We start from the raw sequence: 17,198 nt of genomic DNA, 5'->3' as shown, positions 1-17,198 counted from the left end.
GCGATATATGAGACCTACCCGTTGCGATCCCCCTCCCCCACCATGCAGCAGAGCCGTGCCACATCGTCACCCGTGCCAAATACAGTCCCACCAGGCACGTTACAACCTGCTGCTGCAGACACATACCGAGGTGCAAACATACATATTTGGTAGTGGGAAAGAGGTTTAAAACTGTGTCTGTTCCAGTCTCCCTGTTTTTGGATTATGGTCCGCGGAGCGAAAGGCAGTTTAAAGCTGGGCGCTTTACAGTCTCCCTTTCTCTGGGCTTTAGGGGGGGTGGAGGAAACCAATTTAAAGCTGGGTGTAACAGTGTGTCTCTCTGGGCGTGGGGAGGATTTGCTGTATTACACAATTCAGGTCTTTCTTGGACCAACGTATACAAGTATCGCTAAAGCACAGTATCACATATCTGTCTGAAGTCGATATTGTCTCTAGAGAGGGGCTCTCTATCCATCCACCCAGCATATAAAGTGCTTATCTGCAGAGTAGCTAAATGGTGTACGTAAAAAAAGGCTGGGTGTGCTAATCTTTGTCTGGGGGGGGGGGGGGGGGATTTTCCGCCTTTAGGGGTCTGAGGAGGAGAAGTAAGATTGATTTGTTAGAGCAGGAGGATTAGGATGGTTTGGGGAGTGCTGTGTTCCTGCTGACTGGGCGTGGAATTCCATCCAGGCTGACTGTGTTAGGGGTTTTCCTCCTGTGGGTTGGTGGCAGCTGGCGTAAGGTATGTCACACTCTATCCCTGTGTGAGCATGGAGGAGGAGGATTGTTCTCTATTAAATTGGTTCCCTCTGGGAACCAGAGGGAGTTTTCTTTTTCGAATGCCAGACCTCTCCTGCTGGGATGCTTGATAGACTTACTGGAACTACCTCTCTGACAGTTGCCCGAGGTTTCTGCCTCCTGGGCTTACATTGCCACTGTTTGCATGGCTTACCCGGCCGATACAGAACTGTGATTCAGCGAGAGAGTCAACATTCCACTCCGCGCTGTGTCTGCTCTCCACATTGACTCCTACGGGATTGAGTCAGGAGCGGCTGGTCCTATACATAGACATAGATGGATGTGGCTATAGATAACAAACCAATCCAATCAGGAGGAAACAGGACCAAGTTCGGCCCTGATGCAGGGGAGCTGCGCACCTCCGGGTAGCTGCTCCTTTCCAGTCACCGGCCGGGATGTAGAGTGATGGGTGGGGTGCGCTGTAGCAGGAGCTGGTACCTCGCCCGCCCGGCTTCGCTCCCGCAGCCACTAGCTCTGGCAGGCTCCGCCTCCGGGTGCGCGCTGCGCCCTCCCCTTATGGGTGTCAGGCGAGAGAGGCGGAGCCGCCTTCCAGTCGCTTGTATCAGGAGCCGGTGTTACTCGCGGTCACTCAGAGCCGCCTTTATCTTGCTCCACTGCAAGGGGGTGGCACTTGGGAACACCTTATTTTACCATACACGCTATAAATACACCACCTGGAATGGGAGCAGGGCTACCGGCCGCAGCGGGACACAGTGACGCACGGATACCCGGACACCAGCAGCAGCCAGATCCAGAGAGCCGGCAGTGAGGCTCGACTCTACAGGACATTGGTGGGTGTGGGCTGCCTGCGGCGTCCCCCTGATCTGAGCGGGTGATGGGGTGAATGGCAGTGGGAGCTCCCAAGGCGGCTTGCATGGATCTGTGGCCGGGTCACGCTCATAGGGGGCTCTTTTAACTTATTCACGCTGCAAGGAGTTGTGTTTCTGCCATCAGAGGCGCCCCCTTTGCCGTCCCCATCCCCCAGCCTCATGCGTTGAGCCGTGGGGTGTGGACTGGAAGAAGTTGCTCTTGCATCTTCTGAATGAGAAATCGAAAAGCAGCTCGGTTTCCTCCGTTAGCTGCTGGCTTTGGTGGTGATGCACTGACAGAGGATGCCGCGAGATACTGGGCAGGGGGCCACCGAGAGAGGTTGAGGTCAGAGAAGATTTGCAGAGAGAGGTCGGGAGATACGAGGGAGAGGGAACGGAGGGCTTGGCGTTGGAAGGTGCACGGATAGAGGAGTTAGGAGGAAAGATCGGAGGCAAGGTCAAGAGCGGGGTTGGGATTAAAATGGGGAGCTGAAGGGGACTGGGGTGAGGAAGGAGTTTGCTGAGGGCTAGGGGGAAAAAAAGGTGAAGCTGTGGGAGAAGGTTATGGGTAGGAAGGAGAAGTACTGATGACTGTGGGTTAGCGCATGGCGCAAAATGCCCTCCATCTAAACACCATCTATCCTTCTCTATTCCAGGAAACCGCCCCTGAGCGTTGCAACGAGCAAGCCGGGGGAAGGCTTTGGAGATACAAGGCCTGGCTCCTGGTGGCCCTTGCAAGGAGATTTGGTGGGGCAGAAGAAGGAACCGGCTGCTGTGTCCGTACTCCCCAGGCACCCGGTGATTACTTGCATTGCACCCCACCCATCTGCCAACATGATGCAGATCTGCGACTCCTACAGCCAGAAACACTCCCTCTTTAACGCCATGAACCGCTTCATCGGGGCCGTCAACAACATGGACCAGACGGTGATGGTGCCCAGCCTGCTGCGGGACGTGCCGCTGCTGCTGGAGGAGCTGGACTCGGGGGGCGGCTGCGGGGAAGGGGACCCCCAGTTGTCGCCGGGGGATGCCGGCGCCTTCTTCTCCCGCAGGGACATGTACAGCCATTACCTGCTGCTCAAGTCCATCCGCAACGACATCGAGTGGGGGGTGCTGCAGCAGGGCGCCGAGGAGGCCAGCCGGAAGAAGGACAAGCTGAGCGGGGACATTAGCCGGGGCCTTTCGGAGGCCGCGGTGGAGGAGGAGGATCTGGAGAAGCAATTCCACTATCACCTGAGCGGACTCCACACGGTGCTCTCCAAACTCACCCGCAAGGCCAACGTGCTCACCAACAGATACAAGCAGGAGATCGGCTTCAGCAACTGGGGGCACTGAGCCAGGGCAGGGCTTGGCATGGGGGGGGGGGGGGGCCGCCGAGCAAGGGATCCCTATNGTGGGTGGGGGGGGGGCGGGGGGGGGGGGGGGGGGGGGGGGGGGGGGGGGGGGGGGGGGGGGGGGGGGGGGGGGGGGGGGGGGGGGGGGGGGGGGGGCGGGGGCGGGGGGGGGGGGGGGGGAGGGGGGGCTCTGGGGAGCGCGTCCGAGGACGAGGCGCGTGTGTGTGCACGCGCAAATGGAGGGGATGAGCATGGGATGGGCATGGAGGGGGAGCGAGTGTGTGACAATGGTAGCGGGTGGGGGCGCGTGCCAGAGGGGGAATGAATGACTGCGACCGTGGAGGAGGGGTGCAGGGGGATGGGCAGACCTGTGTGTGTGTGTGCGCGGCTGGGGCGGGTGGATGTTCAAGCAGGAGGCGGAGGGGACCGTGACGCATGGCGGGCACATCCTGCCCGGGTGTGCGAGCAGCTGTGCGCTGCACGGCGGCGGGGATCTTTGCCTACGCAGCAGCAGCAGCAAAGCGGCGTGTGTGTATCAAGTTTCCTAGACTGGGAGCTTAGTATGAATGGCGGAGGGTGGCCGAGGCCAGTTACTGACAGCGTGGGGTGGCGGAGGCGGCCGTCCTCCTAGTGGAGACTGCATCACTTCTTTCTTTCCTGTTTTGCACTACTTTTATAACAATAAAAGACGTGTATATAATGTGTAAGATTTCTTTGCATGCTCTTAGAATTGCCGTCCTCTTATTTTTTACCAACGCACAAACAGAGAAAGGTGTACATTAATCAATATTAGTTCATTCGGTTTTATGTTCTGTCCAGGGTGAGCAGTTATTGTTCCCCTCTAAGTAAGGAGACTGATGATTTGTACATGTATGTGCTGGCTGTATAGCTGGCTGATATGAGGCTGAAAATAAGCCAATGAAAATAACAAAACTGTTGTAAAAATTACATGTGTTACCCAGGACGGAGCCAGTTTACTACACTATATCCCTGTATTGCTGGACGGATGAAGGGTACCATTACTGTACATGTACTGAAGCTTATTTAAAACTTTTTTTTATCCAGATGTAGAGTATATTCTAAAATAAAGAAGCAAATGTATTGACTAAGATTGGCTTAACTTTTTTTGTTATACTCCCTGTTCTCTACTTGCATTAAACACTAATTATTCACATACACAACCTAAATATGTTAATTGCGTCTCTACATTATTTTAAAACTGTATTTCCAGTGCTATGTTACAAGGCGCTGGATATAAAGGGGTAATTTGTTAGTGAGGACTAGCTAACATATGCAAAACTGCTACAAATGGGTCTAGCAAATATACCTTACACAATGTTTTTAGTTACTTCAACTGTTAAACAGAGTGAGAATAGTCTGTCAAGATGTATGTATACCAATATAAAGGTCAATCCCTGTTTAAACTAAAGTATTTGAGAATATACATCGATGGTTACTAGCAACTGGCTCTGTGTTACCAGAATTGTATAGATTTTATTCTCTGTGCATTTTTTCCATTTGCTGAAGTAATAGGCCCTGTAATTAGTTCTCTCTCCCTCTCTACATATATATGCAGCATTAGGTGGTGTAGCACATAGTACAGTATATTGTCTGGTAAAGGCTTGCCCTTGAATAAGTCCTAAGTAACATTACAGTATACTTATGATTACAATATGTGTGTGCATATGACAAACAGATAGGGTTAACAGCTTTTCTTTTCATGTTATGAAATGCTTATGTTCAGTGATAATATACAGTTAATCTTCAGGCACAATATCACTTTCAAATTTTTCATGCTCAGAAAGGCTAATAGTTTGTAGATATCTTAATGCACTTAAAAGGACACTGCCATGCAGCATGTACCCAGATCCCATTAAAAAAAACCTTAATAGAATAGTTTTTTCATTAAAGTAAAAAAAAAAAAAACCACACACACAAACAAAACCCACCTTTGTTTAGATTTAAAAATCCCCCAACACTCCTCAACGTCTCACTGCAACATTGTCCTAGTGCATGAGAACCAGACACTGATACTAGTGGGTCAGTTTCATTGTCCAAATTGAGTAATGTGAAAAAAGTAAACGGTTTAAATGTTGAAATATATTTTAAAGTTCATCAGTGCTTCTAGTGCTAATTTAGACTGGAAATTAGAAGAAGATTTCTAACCATAGGAGAGATTCTGGAACAGCCTTCCAATAGGAGCAGTCGGGGGCCGGGGAAGACAACCCAATTCGTTTGAAAGATGGAGTTTGATAAGTTTATGAACAAGATTATATGACTGGTATAGCAGGGGACTAGGAGGTCCTTTCCAGTCCTATGTTCCTAATAAATCAAAGTATTTATTAATGATATAACTGAGGAGACCTTAAAAAACATAACTGGCTTTTTAACCTAATAATGTCTCATTAGTAACACTATCAGTCAGTCTGTTTTACTTCCCAATAGGGTGGTGCATGGAAAAATATCAGGGGTAATGAGAAGTACTACAAAGGATTCCTAACTTCTCAGCTGGTAAGGCTTTCTATTAGTGAACAAAGCCCAATAAACATGAGGTAAAAGATGCCTTGCCTTGGGGTTGTTTTAAAGTTTTATACTCCTGGAAGTTTTGGAGGAACAACTTGTTCTGCTTTATTATTTAGTTCTCCATCAAGGTCTTTCCAAATAAACCAGTTTAAGACTACAACACTACTGTTTAAAATTGCTTATTAAAAAGGCAGGCCCTGATATTATTTTAAGTCTAACTATCTAATTCTGAATTAGTTGTAATCTCTCCCAGTAAAGATTTAGTGTATACTCAATTTATAGTGCTGATCAAAACCACAAATACGATAGTAGAAAATATCCATTAGTAAACTGATAGTATATTCTCATCTTGAATATTACATTCAATTTTGGACACATCTAAAAAAATACAACAGAAATAGAAAAGGTTCAGAGGGAGAACAATGAAAATTATTAGAGGTATTTGGGAGTGGAAACAGAGTTTCCATATGAGTAAACCTTAAAGCGTAAGGTGATATAGGAATATATAATACCAAGGACTGTAGAGAAGCCATTCAAGTTCTTCTGTTTACCTGTTCATATGATTTAAGTAAAAGAGCACCTTTGATGAAATAAGTCTTTGAATTTAAAACTAGATAAAAATCAATATTTTTTCAATGCAAAGTCCAAACTATGGAATTTGTTGCTGTCATGTTATTGAAGAAAACAACTTAGTTTAAAAATATGTTTTAAAATTACATATAAGTCATAACATCTGATATTTCAGTAGCAAGGATACAATTACAAAGTCCACCACTGTCAGTCTTTATGCCATAAACTGATTGGGAAGAAATCTCCCTTAATGGTTCAGTGTTGCACAATTAGCTGTATTATTGGGCATTGTATCATCCTTTGAAGCATTAGGCATTTTTAAGTGCTGGAGATTAGATACTGGACTAGATAAACCATCAGTTTGTGCCAATAAAACAATTCTGATTTCAGATTAAATGATGCCTACAGACAGGATCTGCCTTTAAGAAATTTCTCCCTCAACGCTGAAGTCTAACAACGTAGTGAATGGACTGTTCTCCAAGGATATGCCTTATAAGAAAAGGCAAGTTTAAAAAAAAAAAACTATAGTTTTATATAAACCAGAAGAGGTACAATTTGTAAGTACTGTAGTAGTATTTTTTAACTCACCTTTGATGATAAGAAAATAACCAAGTAAACTGTATTTCAGATATTGGTAGAGTAATAATTAATCTCAAAGCCCCTTGCATACTTCACAAACTGATTACAACTCTATATACATGCTGTCTACCCAGGGCCAGCTCCAGGCACCAGTTTCTCAAGCAGGTGCTTGGGGCGGCCGTTCCAGACAGGGGCGGCAGTTCCAGGTATTCGGCGGCAATTCGGCGGACGGTCCCTCACTCCGCCTGGGAGTGAAGGACCTCCCGCCGAATTGCTGCCGCAGATCGCGATTGCGGCTTTTTTTTTTTTTGGTTTTGGCTGCTTGGGGCGGCCAAAACCCTGGAGTCGGCCCTGTGTCTACCAACTACTACAAGGCATTGTTCGTGGAATATGTCAGTTGTTTGAGAGCACATACAATGATACACCACTGTGGTTTAGGTGCAGAATCATACCTTTCTGCATATAAAGCCACAGGAGGGAAAAGTCATGGCTTCATCTTAGCAGGGGGCTGCCTTATCTTCCTATGGCGGATACTGGGGATATGGCAGCCAAAGGGCATTACAACCATGGGCTGCAGTCCTTGATGAATGAAATTTTGTGTTGGATTAAATGTACGTTTCATAAAGCACATTGTACAGTTCTGAAAAGTGTGCACAATGAGCCCCTGACTGGTAAAGTGTTGGGGTGGCAAAGGTGCATGCCAGTCCCACCATCTGCACATAGGAAAATAATTGGGAATGGAAGAGTGTAGGATCCATATAAGACTCTCATAAAATGCTGAATGCAAATACTTAGGTTAATACAATGTTAAGAGTAAAATTATGCCTCCTGTGAGGCAGTGGTACACGGAGGAGGCAGCACACCACCCAAGTGGTGGTGGCTGGTGGCATTATATGCCTTCACCAGCAGTGGTGAGAACATTTTGAGAACTGCTTTTTCTGTGCCTTTGAAAAACTGCTCTGCTGTTATGTCCTGCCCCAAACAGACAAATCTCTCTGTAAAGCCATTAGCTCTGCCTGCATTGCTAGCTGGTCCCTGCCTCTCATTTCCCTGCAGTTATATAATGGCTACCTTCTTTGCTGGGTGTGCATGAGGGAAAGGGCTTCTTGGGCCCACTCCCCCATCTGGTGCACCTGCACAACGTAGCCATAATTTGGGCCTAAGGTTCCAAATGCAACAACTCAGAAGTCAAGAAGTAGCCCAGTTAAGGTTCTTACATACACATTACTTCTGATTATTACTTTGGATGTCAGGTGTTTACCTTCCCATATAATATGTGTGATGTGAAAGTGTTTATGTTGTTATGGGAGATTTAACTTTTTGTGTGTTTACATTTTCAGCATTCATTTTACATTAACATAGGTTTTTTGTAGTTAATTTCCATCCGATTTTTCTCCCCTCCATCCGCTTTTAAAGATACAGGCAAAATCTAAATAACACTTATGATAGCTACAGGTTAATTGTATTTCTGTAACCAATAAATTGTGTATTTATTTCACAGCTTTGATCTCTTTGCCGGTACTCTGCCCACCACTCCATTTCCACTGGGGCTACTTCTAACATCCCCAACTCCAGAGAAGCTTTCAACAGCTGCCTGTCTTTCTAAGAAGAACATGGCACAATAAGGTTTTCTCCTTCCCTCCCAAATACTGATCAAGGAAAGAAGGGCCTAAACATTCTACTTTTTATGTCCAGTTCTGGCATAGAGACAGATTTATGATCTGAAACCAATATCTTGACATCAAAATTGACTAGAAACACTGAGGCATCCCACTGGAAAATTTGACATCCATTGGGCCAGATGTGGCTCTCCCCATTGCTGTGTCGAATAAAGGGCTCATTTCAATGGCACCATCTCATGCCTTCCACACCTTGCAGAGGGTGCTCCATGCTGTCCAGGGTCCATGCAGGAGCAAAGGATGGAGATTAGATAGAGCTGGGCAGGACTATCACTGACTCATCTCCTTCCCAATAGACCTAGCTTGTGAAAGCAAATATAGCTCGAGGTGATATTACCTTTTCTACATAGGCCCCACTCCAGGGGCTGCTGAAGCCAGTGGAATCTCTGGTAGTGGGGCTTCAATGGAAGCTGGATCTCCACCATGGGCCAGAGCTGGTGCCAAGACACAAGGCCTCCATTGAAATGGGCCTGGCCACTCGAGTGGGGATCTGGTAGGTTTGAGGAAGGGTTCTGCACCCTGTTCCATAGGGAAAGAGAGACAGTACAACCTATCTTCCTCCCCACTGATGAGATAATTGGGGCTAGTGGGAAATGATTCTGTGAGAAGATCCTTGCAGAGATTTCCTCCCATAGAGCCCTTTCCTACAGATTTTAACATGTTATCACATCATTTCTATTTGGCCAGCAGCATGGTTGGTGCTCTACAGCTTACCGGCTTAGCCAAAGCGCACAGTCCATGTCATAAAGGGTTTATTTATCTAGAAGATAACATATAGACAAAAAATAGGAGGTGAGATATAACAGACCATAAATCTGGGCAGAGTGCAAGTAAAGAGGTCAATACGGCAAAATTAACCACAATTGGTCACATGAATTTTTGAGTTTTTTTGGTCATTTGTTTGTCACTTCTAAAAATTAGAAATGCCCAAACATATTAGTGTCAAATTTGTAAAGTAATTAATTTTCAGACTGAGGCCTGGCATGCCAAGTTTAGGTCCAAATTAATTGTATTAATCAAGTTACAAACTTCTTTAGAAAAGGCATTAGCAAAAATGACTTTGCTGCAATTACTCAACTTGTTGTTACTACCTGTCGGCAAGAATCAATGCTCTTTAAAAAAAAGTCCCCCTCACAGAAGTTCATACTTTTCTGCCCAAGTGTAATGGAATGAGAAAAACACCTTTTAGTTCTGGGCCTTTGTGTAGTGCTTGCTTACCACAGGAATAGATGGTATATTAAAACCTTAGAGAGATTAGAGAAAAAGCAGGTGGTGCCTCTGAATTAAATCACAAGCCATTAAATGAGCTTGTCTAGTGATGTCTGTAGGATCTGTCATAGTATTAATTAAACAGTGTTGGATCTTTTTATTAGGATTACCTACATACAAATAATTCTAAAATAATTCTTCCTTTTTTCTTTTGGTAATTGCTCAGGGCTATTTTGCATTAGCATCTTCATGTTAAAAGCTGGGTATATTGAACATTGCAAATGCCCTACAGTTCTAGAACTGGTACCTCTGACTGAGCAAACCAGCCTATTTATTAAAAGTTTCCCCCTTGTAAACTGTAATTAGTTTGAGAAAACAGGCAATGTATCTAATGTAATAATTCACAATAACCCACAGTTTTGCATGTCATCAGGTCCCCCCCACTTGCTGACATACCTGCTGCTGCAGGGGAGGGAGTCTGTGAGGAGGAATGTTGTGTGAAGATTTCCTCCTTGCATTTCTTCCACATCATTCTGTGGGGGAGAGGTGGATAGGGAGGAATTTAAACCTTCCCCCAACCTTTGTCCTGGAATGCTGAGTTCTGCCCCAGGACTCGCAGGAGGCTGGGGCTGTCTGTGCAGAGGCCCTAACTCCTCCCCCGGCACTGCTGTTTAAGGATGATCCTTAAAGCGGGAATTCTCTCGAGTGGAGGGGTCCAGCAGAAAAGGTAATACAGGTTAAGGCCTGTCCCCACCCTATCATAGACTGCCCATTGCTAGCCATGCCTGCCCAGTTCCTCCCACCCTAATCCCAGCCCTGCAAAGAATCTTAACTGGGGTCCAAGAAATGAAGAGAGAAGTTGATATGACAGTGCATGACCTCCTCCCCCATTCGTCCCCCATGCAGGAGGGGTGAGATTCACGCATGAAAGATCCCCACAATACTCAGACCCAGAAGAAACACTCTTGGCCCGAGTTGTCGGCATGCCACTGATTGCTGTTTTAGCCAAGTGTCTGGAGAATGATTAGACCTGCCAGATCTGCTGCTTTTCCTGGGCCTTCAGATTCTGCACTGATGGGGACTGTGTGAAAACAAAGATTAGGTACTTTAGATAGAGTACTACCTGTCAGCCCTTCTTTCTGATCTAGGGGGAAACCTGACCAGTCTACTGCTTTTGTTGGTTCTTGGCTCAGTGGGGAAGAGAGGTAGCTATTATTTGAAAGCTAAGAGTGGTTTTTGCATGTGCAGAACCATAGCTCTGTCTCTAAAATATTTAAAAGTAATCTTCTGTTCCCCTTGCTTCTCTCATGATGTAGATTATCCAGATCCAGATTCCCCAGAGACTCTGACAAGGCATTTACTCTAAGAAAACATTTTCCTTTTTCTATTTTTAATATCCATGTTTGTCAGATTTCCTATTTCATCCTATTCAAGTTTGAAATTGGCCTCTTAAGACTTGTCATCATGAAAAGGGGAATAGAAATATTGTTGGAAATGTATTTATTTCCTCAACTCGCATGTATGGCACCTAGGATAAGCAATCTAGATACCCCCAAAATGCATGCATTTATCTCCCCACACTGGCACCTTATTATAGTATAACTTTAAAATGGGCATGCACATTCTTATAATGGGTTCTGCCTGATTTTATGCAAATATATGAACAATTAAGCAAATGCACAATCTACTGCTTTTTTGTTGCAGGATGTTGGCAGGTACAATATCATTCTGGGCTTTTCACATGTTAGTAACAAAAGTGGATATTTAGAATGCTCTAGCTAAAAAAGGCCAACAAAGTCACTTACACACCACCAAGTCCTACAGCTATATACAATCTACATAGGGTGAGACTAATACCACTGTGTTTATTCAGATTAAACTTCAGTTGGCTTCACTGAGAGTTTTGCCTGAGTAATGATCACAGGATCACATACAAGGTGGCTTATACCCTTGCCTCATCAGCTGCTTTCCCACATGCGCTGCATGATTTCTCTTAATGTTCTCCCTCTGCACCACCATTAGGCCATTTTCCCCATGGACTGTTTCCTTCCCAGTTCACTCTCGTTTCCCTTCAAACTCATTCACACCACCCCTCCTCTCCCAAAACTCCTGACCAGCCCTTGACCTTATTTCATCATCTGGGCATGTCTGAGTTTTGGATTGAACTGAAATGGATAATACAGTTATGTGATGTGATTCCATGGTGCTTCCTTGTTTGAATACTACTACTTTTATTAACTTACTATTTTTATATGGATGGGCTGATTTTTAATTTAAAGATGACAGCTGATCACCAATCAATACTTTGAAAAATGTCAGAGTGCATAATGAGCACTGCTGAAAGCAGAGCCATCAATGCAGGAAACTAGTTTATGTTGCTAAAGTACATTATATTCTTCTTTTGATGTGCCATCATAATTGCCGTTAGCATTAAGGGGAGTGTCTCGCTCTTTCTCTCAAACATCCCCCCTCCCACACATACATGCACTGAAAGGAAAATATATCCATAGTGAGCATATATAGGGAGGAGGAGGAACAAGGTGGTTGTTAGAATGCTCTGCATGAATTTACAGAAAGCTAGTAAATTGCATTTGAGTGCAGAATACTGAAAAAAAATGTAAATTTGAAAACAGTAAGAAATCAGGTTTTAACAAGGAAGAATGTGTAGTCTTTTCAGCTTTCGCTAGCATCATTAGTACAATATTTAATAATGTATAAAAGGATCTCTCAAATGTTTCCATAATGTGGACCACATCTTAGTAGAGGGGCTAAAAATTTCAGAAGTCCCTAAGAGACATAGGTGCCTTAGGGTACGTCTACACTACCCACCGGATCGGCGGGTAGCGATTGATCTATTGGGGATCGATTTATCGCGTGTAGTGTAGATGCAATAAATCGATCCCCGATCGCTCTCCCGTCGACTGCTGAACTCCAGCTTGGCAAGAGGCAGAAGCAAAGTCGACAGGGGAGCCGTGGCCATCGATCCTGTGCCGCAAGGATGCAAAGTAAGTAATTCTAAGTCGATCTAAAATATGTCAACTTCAGCTACGCTATTCTCGTAGCTGAAGTTGCGTATCTTAGGTCGATTCCCCTCCCCAGTGTAGACCAGGCCTAAGTCTCAGTTTCAAAATTGAGTTAGGAACCCAGAGTAAAATTTTCAAAAATGCATCAGTGACTTAGGAACCTAAGTCCCATTTTCAAAAGTGACCTGCTCTTAGGAGCACAAGTCCCATTGAAATCAATGGGAGTTAGGTGTCTAAATTCCCTTGAGTATCTGAGCCTAAGTAATTTTTGAAATGGGACTTAGGCCCTTAAGTCACTTAGGTGCTTTTGAAAATTCCCCCTGGTGTCTTTTGGATACTCCCCTCTCCTTTGTATTTACATAACAATTGTTAATATACAAAAGTAATATTAAGGAATTCTTTACTTTCAGCTTCTTTTCATACAATTTAGCAGCTGGAAACAAGGAAGAGAAACCAGCACCATATGACCAACCAGCTGTCCAGGGACTGCCATCACTCTGTTCTGTAGGTCGACCACTTTGATTACCTTTGATGTTGGATAATTTAGTGCCTATGTGCGAAATTGTGTGCTAACATATAGCTTGTGCAATTCCTTTGGCTTCAGTGAGATTGAATGGGGTATACTGATTAGGGCAGAATTTGATATAGCTGTGTTTAAAGAATAAGAATAAATGCAATAAGAGATCTATCCCAGCAATGCAATATGTCTTTTCCTTTATATAGACATGGTGGTGCGGTAATATCTTTTATTGGACCAGTTTCTGTTGGTGAGAGAGACAAGCCTCTGAACTTACACAGAGCTTTTCATTTTACTTATCTTCTATTTATGCAAATAAGGCCTTATCTCCACTTTCCTTTACAACCCTCTTTTTGGTGGTGTTATAAGGAGCAAGAGTGGACTGACTACCTTTGCCCAGGCCTCAAGGTAATAAAGATAGGTGGTCATGAGCAACAATGCCAAAGAAGGCAGAGCAAAGTTAATGCAGAGCAAAGTTAATGCAGATGTAATACACTGAGAGGAGTGCCCCGACTCAGCATTTTTCATGACCTCAATCCACTTTTAGTTTTCCTTGCAGAAGAAATAAAAATGCAGCACTTTTGAAGTCTTTCCCAGTATTTGTGAGTGATTAGGACACACATGAGTCTGTAAACACCTTTGTGTTTCCACCGACAGAATCTATATGTTCTTTTGGAAGGGAGGGGGTGTCTTCCAAGAATATGTGCAGGGCCTATCACTTATTTTGGGGTCCCTTCAGTTCACTGCACTATTAGCATACACCAATGCACTGTCCTTCAGCACATGGGTGTGCACTATTTTTTAGCTGCCCTCCTTGTCACTCAATGGATTATCAAATAGATAATAGAGAAAGATGGCTCTCATCCCTCATTGGACCAAGTTAATCATGTCTAGGATACAGCTGTTCTTCACTATTCTCTGAAGTGAGAGTCTTGAGGTTTCCTCAAACGTATATGACAGCATGGTACCTTGCCACCTCACCATCAGACATGCCTGTCTTAGGTACTCTGAAATACAAACATTTTGCAAAAATGTTACATTTGATTTAATAAGTGGCAAAAAGAACTTGATCTGCTTTGCTGCTCTGTAACCTTCTACTTTGTTAGGCTACTGATTCTGTTTCTGAGATGAGACTATCTGTTCTCATATACAATGGAATTAAGTACTCATAAACTACAGTTCAATGCAGCATGATGATCTTTGTTGTTTTATACCAATAACATGCTCATTTTGTCTGTCTGTTCTTCCTTCTCTCAGATGATAGTCTTTCTCCTCTTGCAACATTTACACTATAATCCTTTCTCTTCTTCTGCATGTTAACATGATTAGCTTTCTATTCCAACCTGTAAATCACTGCTTTTGAAGTCTGCCAATTTTTATACACGTTTCAAGCTATTATCATTGGGTTATATTTAATTTGAAAGGACACAGTGTTATTGTCTTTTCCTCCCTGCAGATGTTTCTTTAAAATTATAACATATTCAGTGCAAAACCCCACTATGTTAATATAATATTACAGGCTGACATTTTAATCACACACAAGTCAAAAAATTCAAGGCTGTGGTTTCCACAGCAATCATAATATGGCATCTATGCACATGTGTATTTTCTATCCTTGCAATGTTGTTACAAGGATTGGTTTAAGGTCATATCCTAAGGCCCCCTTCTATGGGAATAAGGAGATATTATACCTATGAGGGTTTATACAAGTCTGACCAGTCCTGAGAATGATTAGACCACTGGGGACCACACATAGTGCCTGAGAATGGTCAGATCATGGAGGGAGTTGCAGTGGGCTCTAAGCCTACTCCTCCACCAAAATATTTAGTGGATCAAGGAGCTACCATAATACAATTTAGCTCACCAGGCACATACACACCCCACCCCGATTTGCTACTTGGCTTGGACTGAGCATGCTCAGTAACACTGCTTAAGCCAGCTGCCCTCGCTCTGCTATCGGCAGGCACAGGTCGTCTCTGGCCCCTAAACTGGACAATTCCCCTGATATTGGTATTGTAAGGGTCTGAGACTAGGCCATGAAATTGCTGTCATCCTGTAAGTGCTGCAAAGTCTTAACACCAAGGGAGAGTCACTAAGCAGCCAAAGAGGGAGTTGAACGTTATGAATGTTCAGGAGAAGGGAAATGGTGGGTGGCATTAAAGTCGAGTTTTACCACTTATTTTTTCCTAGCGGAGAGAAAGGAAGAGAAAATGAAACCTACAGGAACTCTAATTCTGATTACAGGAACATCATGGAAAGTACAGATTACACTGGTCTACAGTTTTTGAGAAGTCGTCTGCTTCAGAGATAAAATGTGCTATTTATTATGTATTTTGATGTGCTGAATTCAAATATGACAATTAAAACAACTGATTGGCTACTGTTTCTAAGATATTTAAGTTTTTACATTTTATGTCTATGTATATTGTGTAGATAGTAGAGTTTTAATAATAAATTGTAAGCCTAGGTCTTTTCATGTGTTTATGGTTGCATTACATGATAATATTTCACCTGTCCTGTTTATATAACACTTTAAAAATCAGCAAAAGTGTTATATAAATAAAATTTATTATGAAACAAAAGGCAAAAACCTATTATGTACATAGTTTAGTCCTATTCAGTGTCTACTCGGCGCTTCTTGGCTTGTCTCTTGTATTCATTAAATAGAGCATCTCTTGTCACTGTCCAGCAATAGTCTTCTAGCATTGATGGTTCCATTTTCCTGATAGCGTTTCTCCATTGTTGCAATGTCCTGGTGAAATCGCTCGCCGTGCTCGTCGCTCACTGCTCCGCAGTTTGGTGGAAAAAAATCTAGATGAGAGTGCAAAAAATGTATCTTTAGTGACATGTTGCAACCAAGGCTTTTGTATGCCTTGAGGAGGTTTTCCACCAACAACCTGTAGTTGTCTGCCTTGTTGTTTCCAAGAAAATTGATTGCCACTAACTGGAAGGCTTTCCATGCCGTCTTTTCCTTGCCACGCAGTGCATGGTCAAATGCATCATCTCGAAGAAGTTCACGAATCTGAGGACCAACAAAGACACCTTCCTTTATCTTAGCTTCACTTAACCTTGGAAATTTTCCACGGAGGTACTTGAAAGCTGCTTGTGTTTTGTCAATGGCCTTGACAAAGTTCTTCAGCAGACCCAGCTTGATGTGTAAGGGTGGTAACAAAATCTTCCTTGATTCAACAAGTGGTGGATGCTGAACACTTTTCCTCCCAGGCTCCAATGACTGTCGGAGTGGCCAATCTTTCTTGATGTAGTGGGAATCTCTTGCACGACTATCCCATTCGCAGAGAAAACAGCAGTACTTTGTGTATCCAGTCTGCAGACCAAGCAAGAGAGCAACAACTTTCAAATCGCCACAAAGCTGCCACTGATGTTGGTCATAGTTTATGCACCTCAAAAGTTGTTTCATGTTGTCATAGGTTTCCTTCATATGGACTGCATGACCAACTGGAATTGATGGCAAAACATTGCAATTATGCAGTAAAACAGCTTTAAGACTTGTCTTCGATGACTCAATGAACAGTCTCCACTCATCTGGATCGTGAACGATGTTGAGGGCTGCCATCACACCATGGATGTTGTTGCAGGCTACAAGATCACCTTCCATGAAGAAGAATGGGACAAGATCCTTTTGACGGTCACGGAACATGGAAACCCTAACATCACCTGCCAGGAGATTCCACTGCTGTAGTCTGGAGCCCAACAGCTCTGCCTTACTCTTGGGTAGTTCCAAATCCCTGACAAGGTCATTCAGTTCACCTTGTGTTATGAGGTGTGGTTCAGAGGAGGAGGATGGGAGAAAATGTGGGTCCTATGACATTGATGGTTCAGGACCAGAAGTTTCATCCTCTTCCTCGTCTGACTTAAGTGAGAATGATTCTGGTGCATCAGGAACCGGCAGTCCTTCTTCGTGGGGTACTGGGCATATAGCTGATGGAATGTTTGGATAATGCACAGTCCACTTTTTCTTCTTTGACACACCTTTCCCAACTGGAGGCACCAGGCAGAAGTAACAATTGCTGGTATGATCTGTTGGCTCTCTCCAAATCATTGGCACTGCAAAAGGCATAGATTTCCTTTTCCTGTTCAACCACTGGTGAAGATTTGTTGCACAAGTGTTGCAGCATATGTGTGGGGCCCACCTCTTGTCCCAATCTCCAATTTTGCAG

At 44.1% G+C, this 17,198-nt stretch overlaps 1 protein-coding gene across 1 annotated transcript; it reads left to right on the top strand.

Moving 5' to 3' along the window:
- Positions 1-1,245: 1,245 nt before the first annotated feature.
- Positions 1,246-2,969, top strand: MID1IP1 (MID1 interacting protein 1). Its single transcript, XM_034754463.1, has 2 exons — positions 1,246-1,568; positions 2,243-2,969. The coding sequence occupies exon 2, from the start codon at positions 2,421-2,423 to the stop codon at positions 2,919-2,921; it is 501 nt and encodes a 166-aa protein (XP_034610354.1). The 5' UTR covers positions 1,246-1,568; positions 2,243-2,420; the 3' UTR covers positions 2,922-2,969.
- Positions 2,970-17,198: the final 14,229 nt, after the last annotated feature.

This window comes from Trachemys scripta, chromosome 1, assembly GCF_013100865.1.
Source record: "Trachemys scripta elegans isolate TJP31775 chromosome 1, CAS_Tse_1.0, whole genome shotgun sequence".
NCBI classification, from domain to species: domain Eukaryota; kingdom Metazoa; phylum Chordata; order Testudines; family Emydidae; genus Trachemys; species Trachemys scripta.
The sequence above is the reverse complement of the archived record's forward strand: the minus strand, read 5'-3'. Positions and strand labels throughout refer to the sequence as shown.

Coding starts and splice junctions, on each gene's coding strand:
- MID1IP1 (XM_034754463.1), top strand. CDS start 2,421: ATGATGCAGATCTGCGACTCCTACAGCCAGAAACACTCCCTCTTTAAC.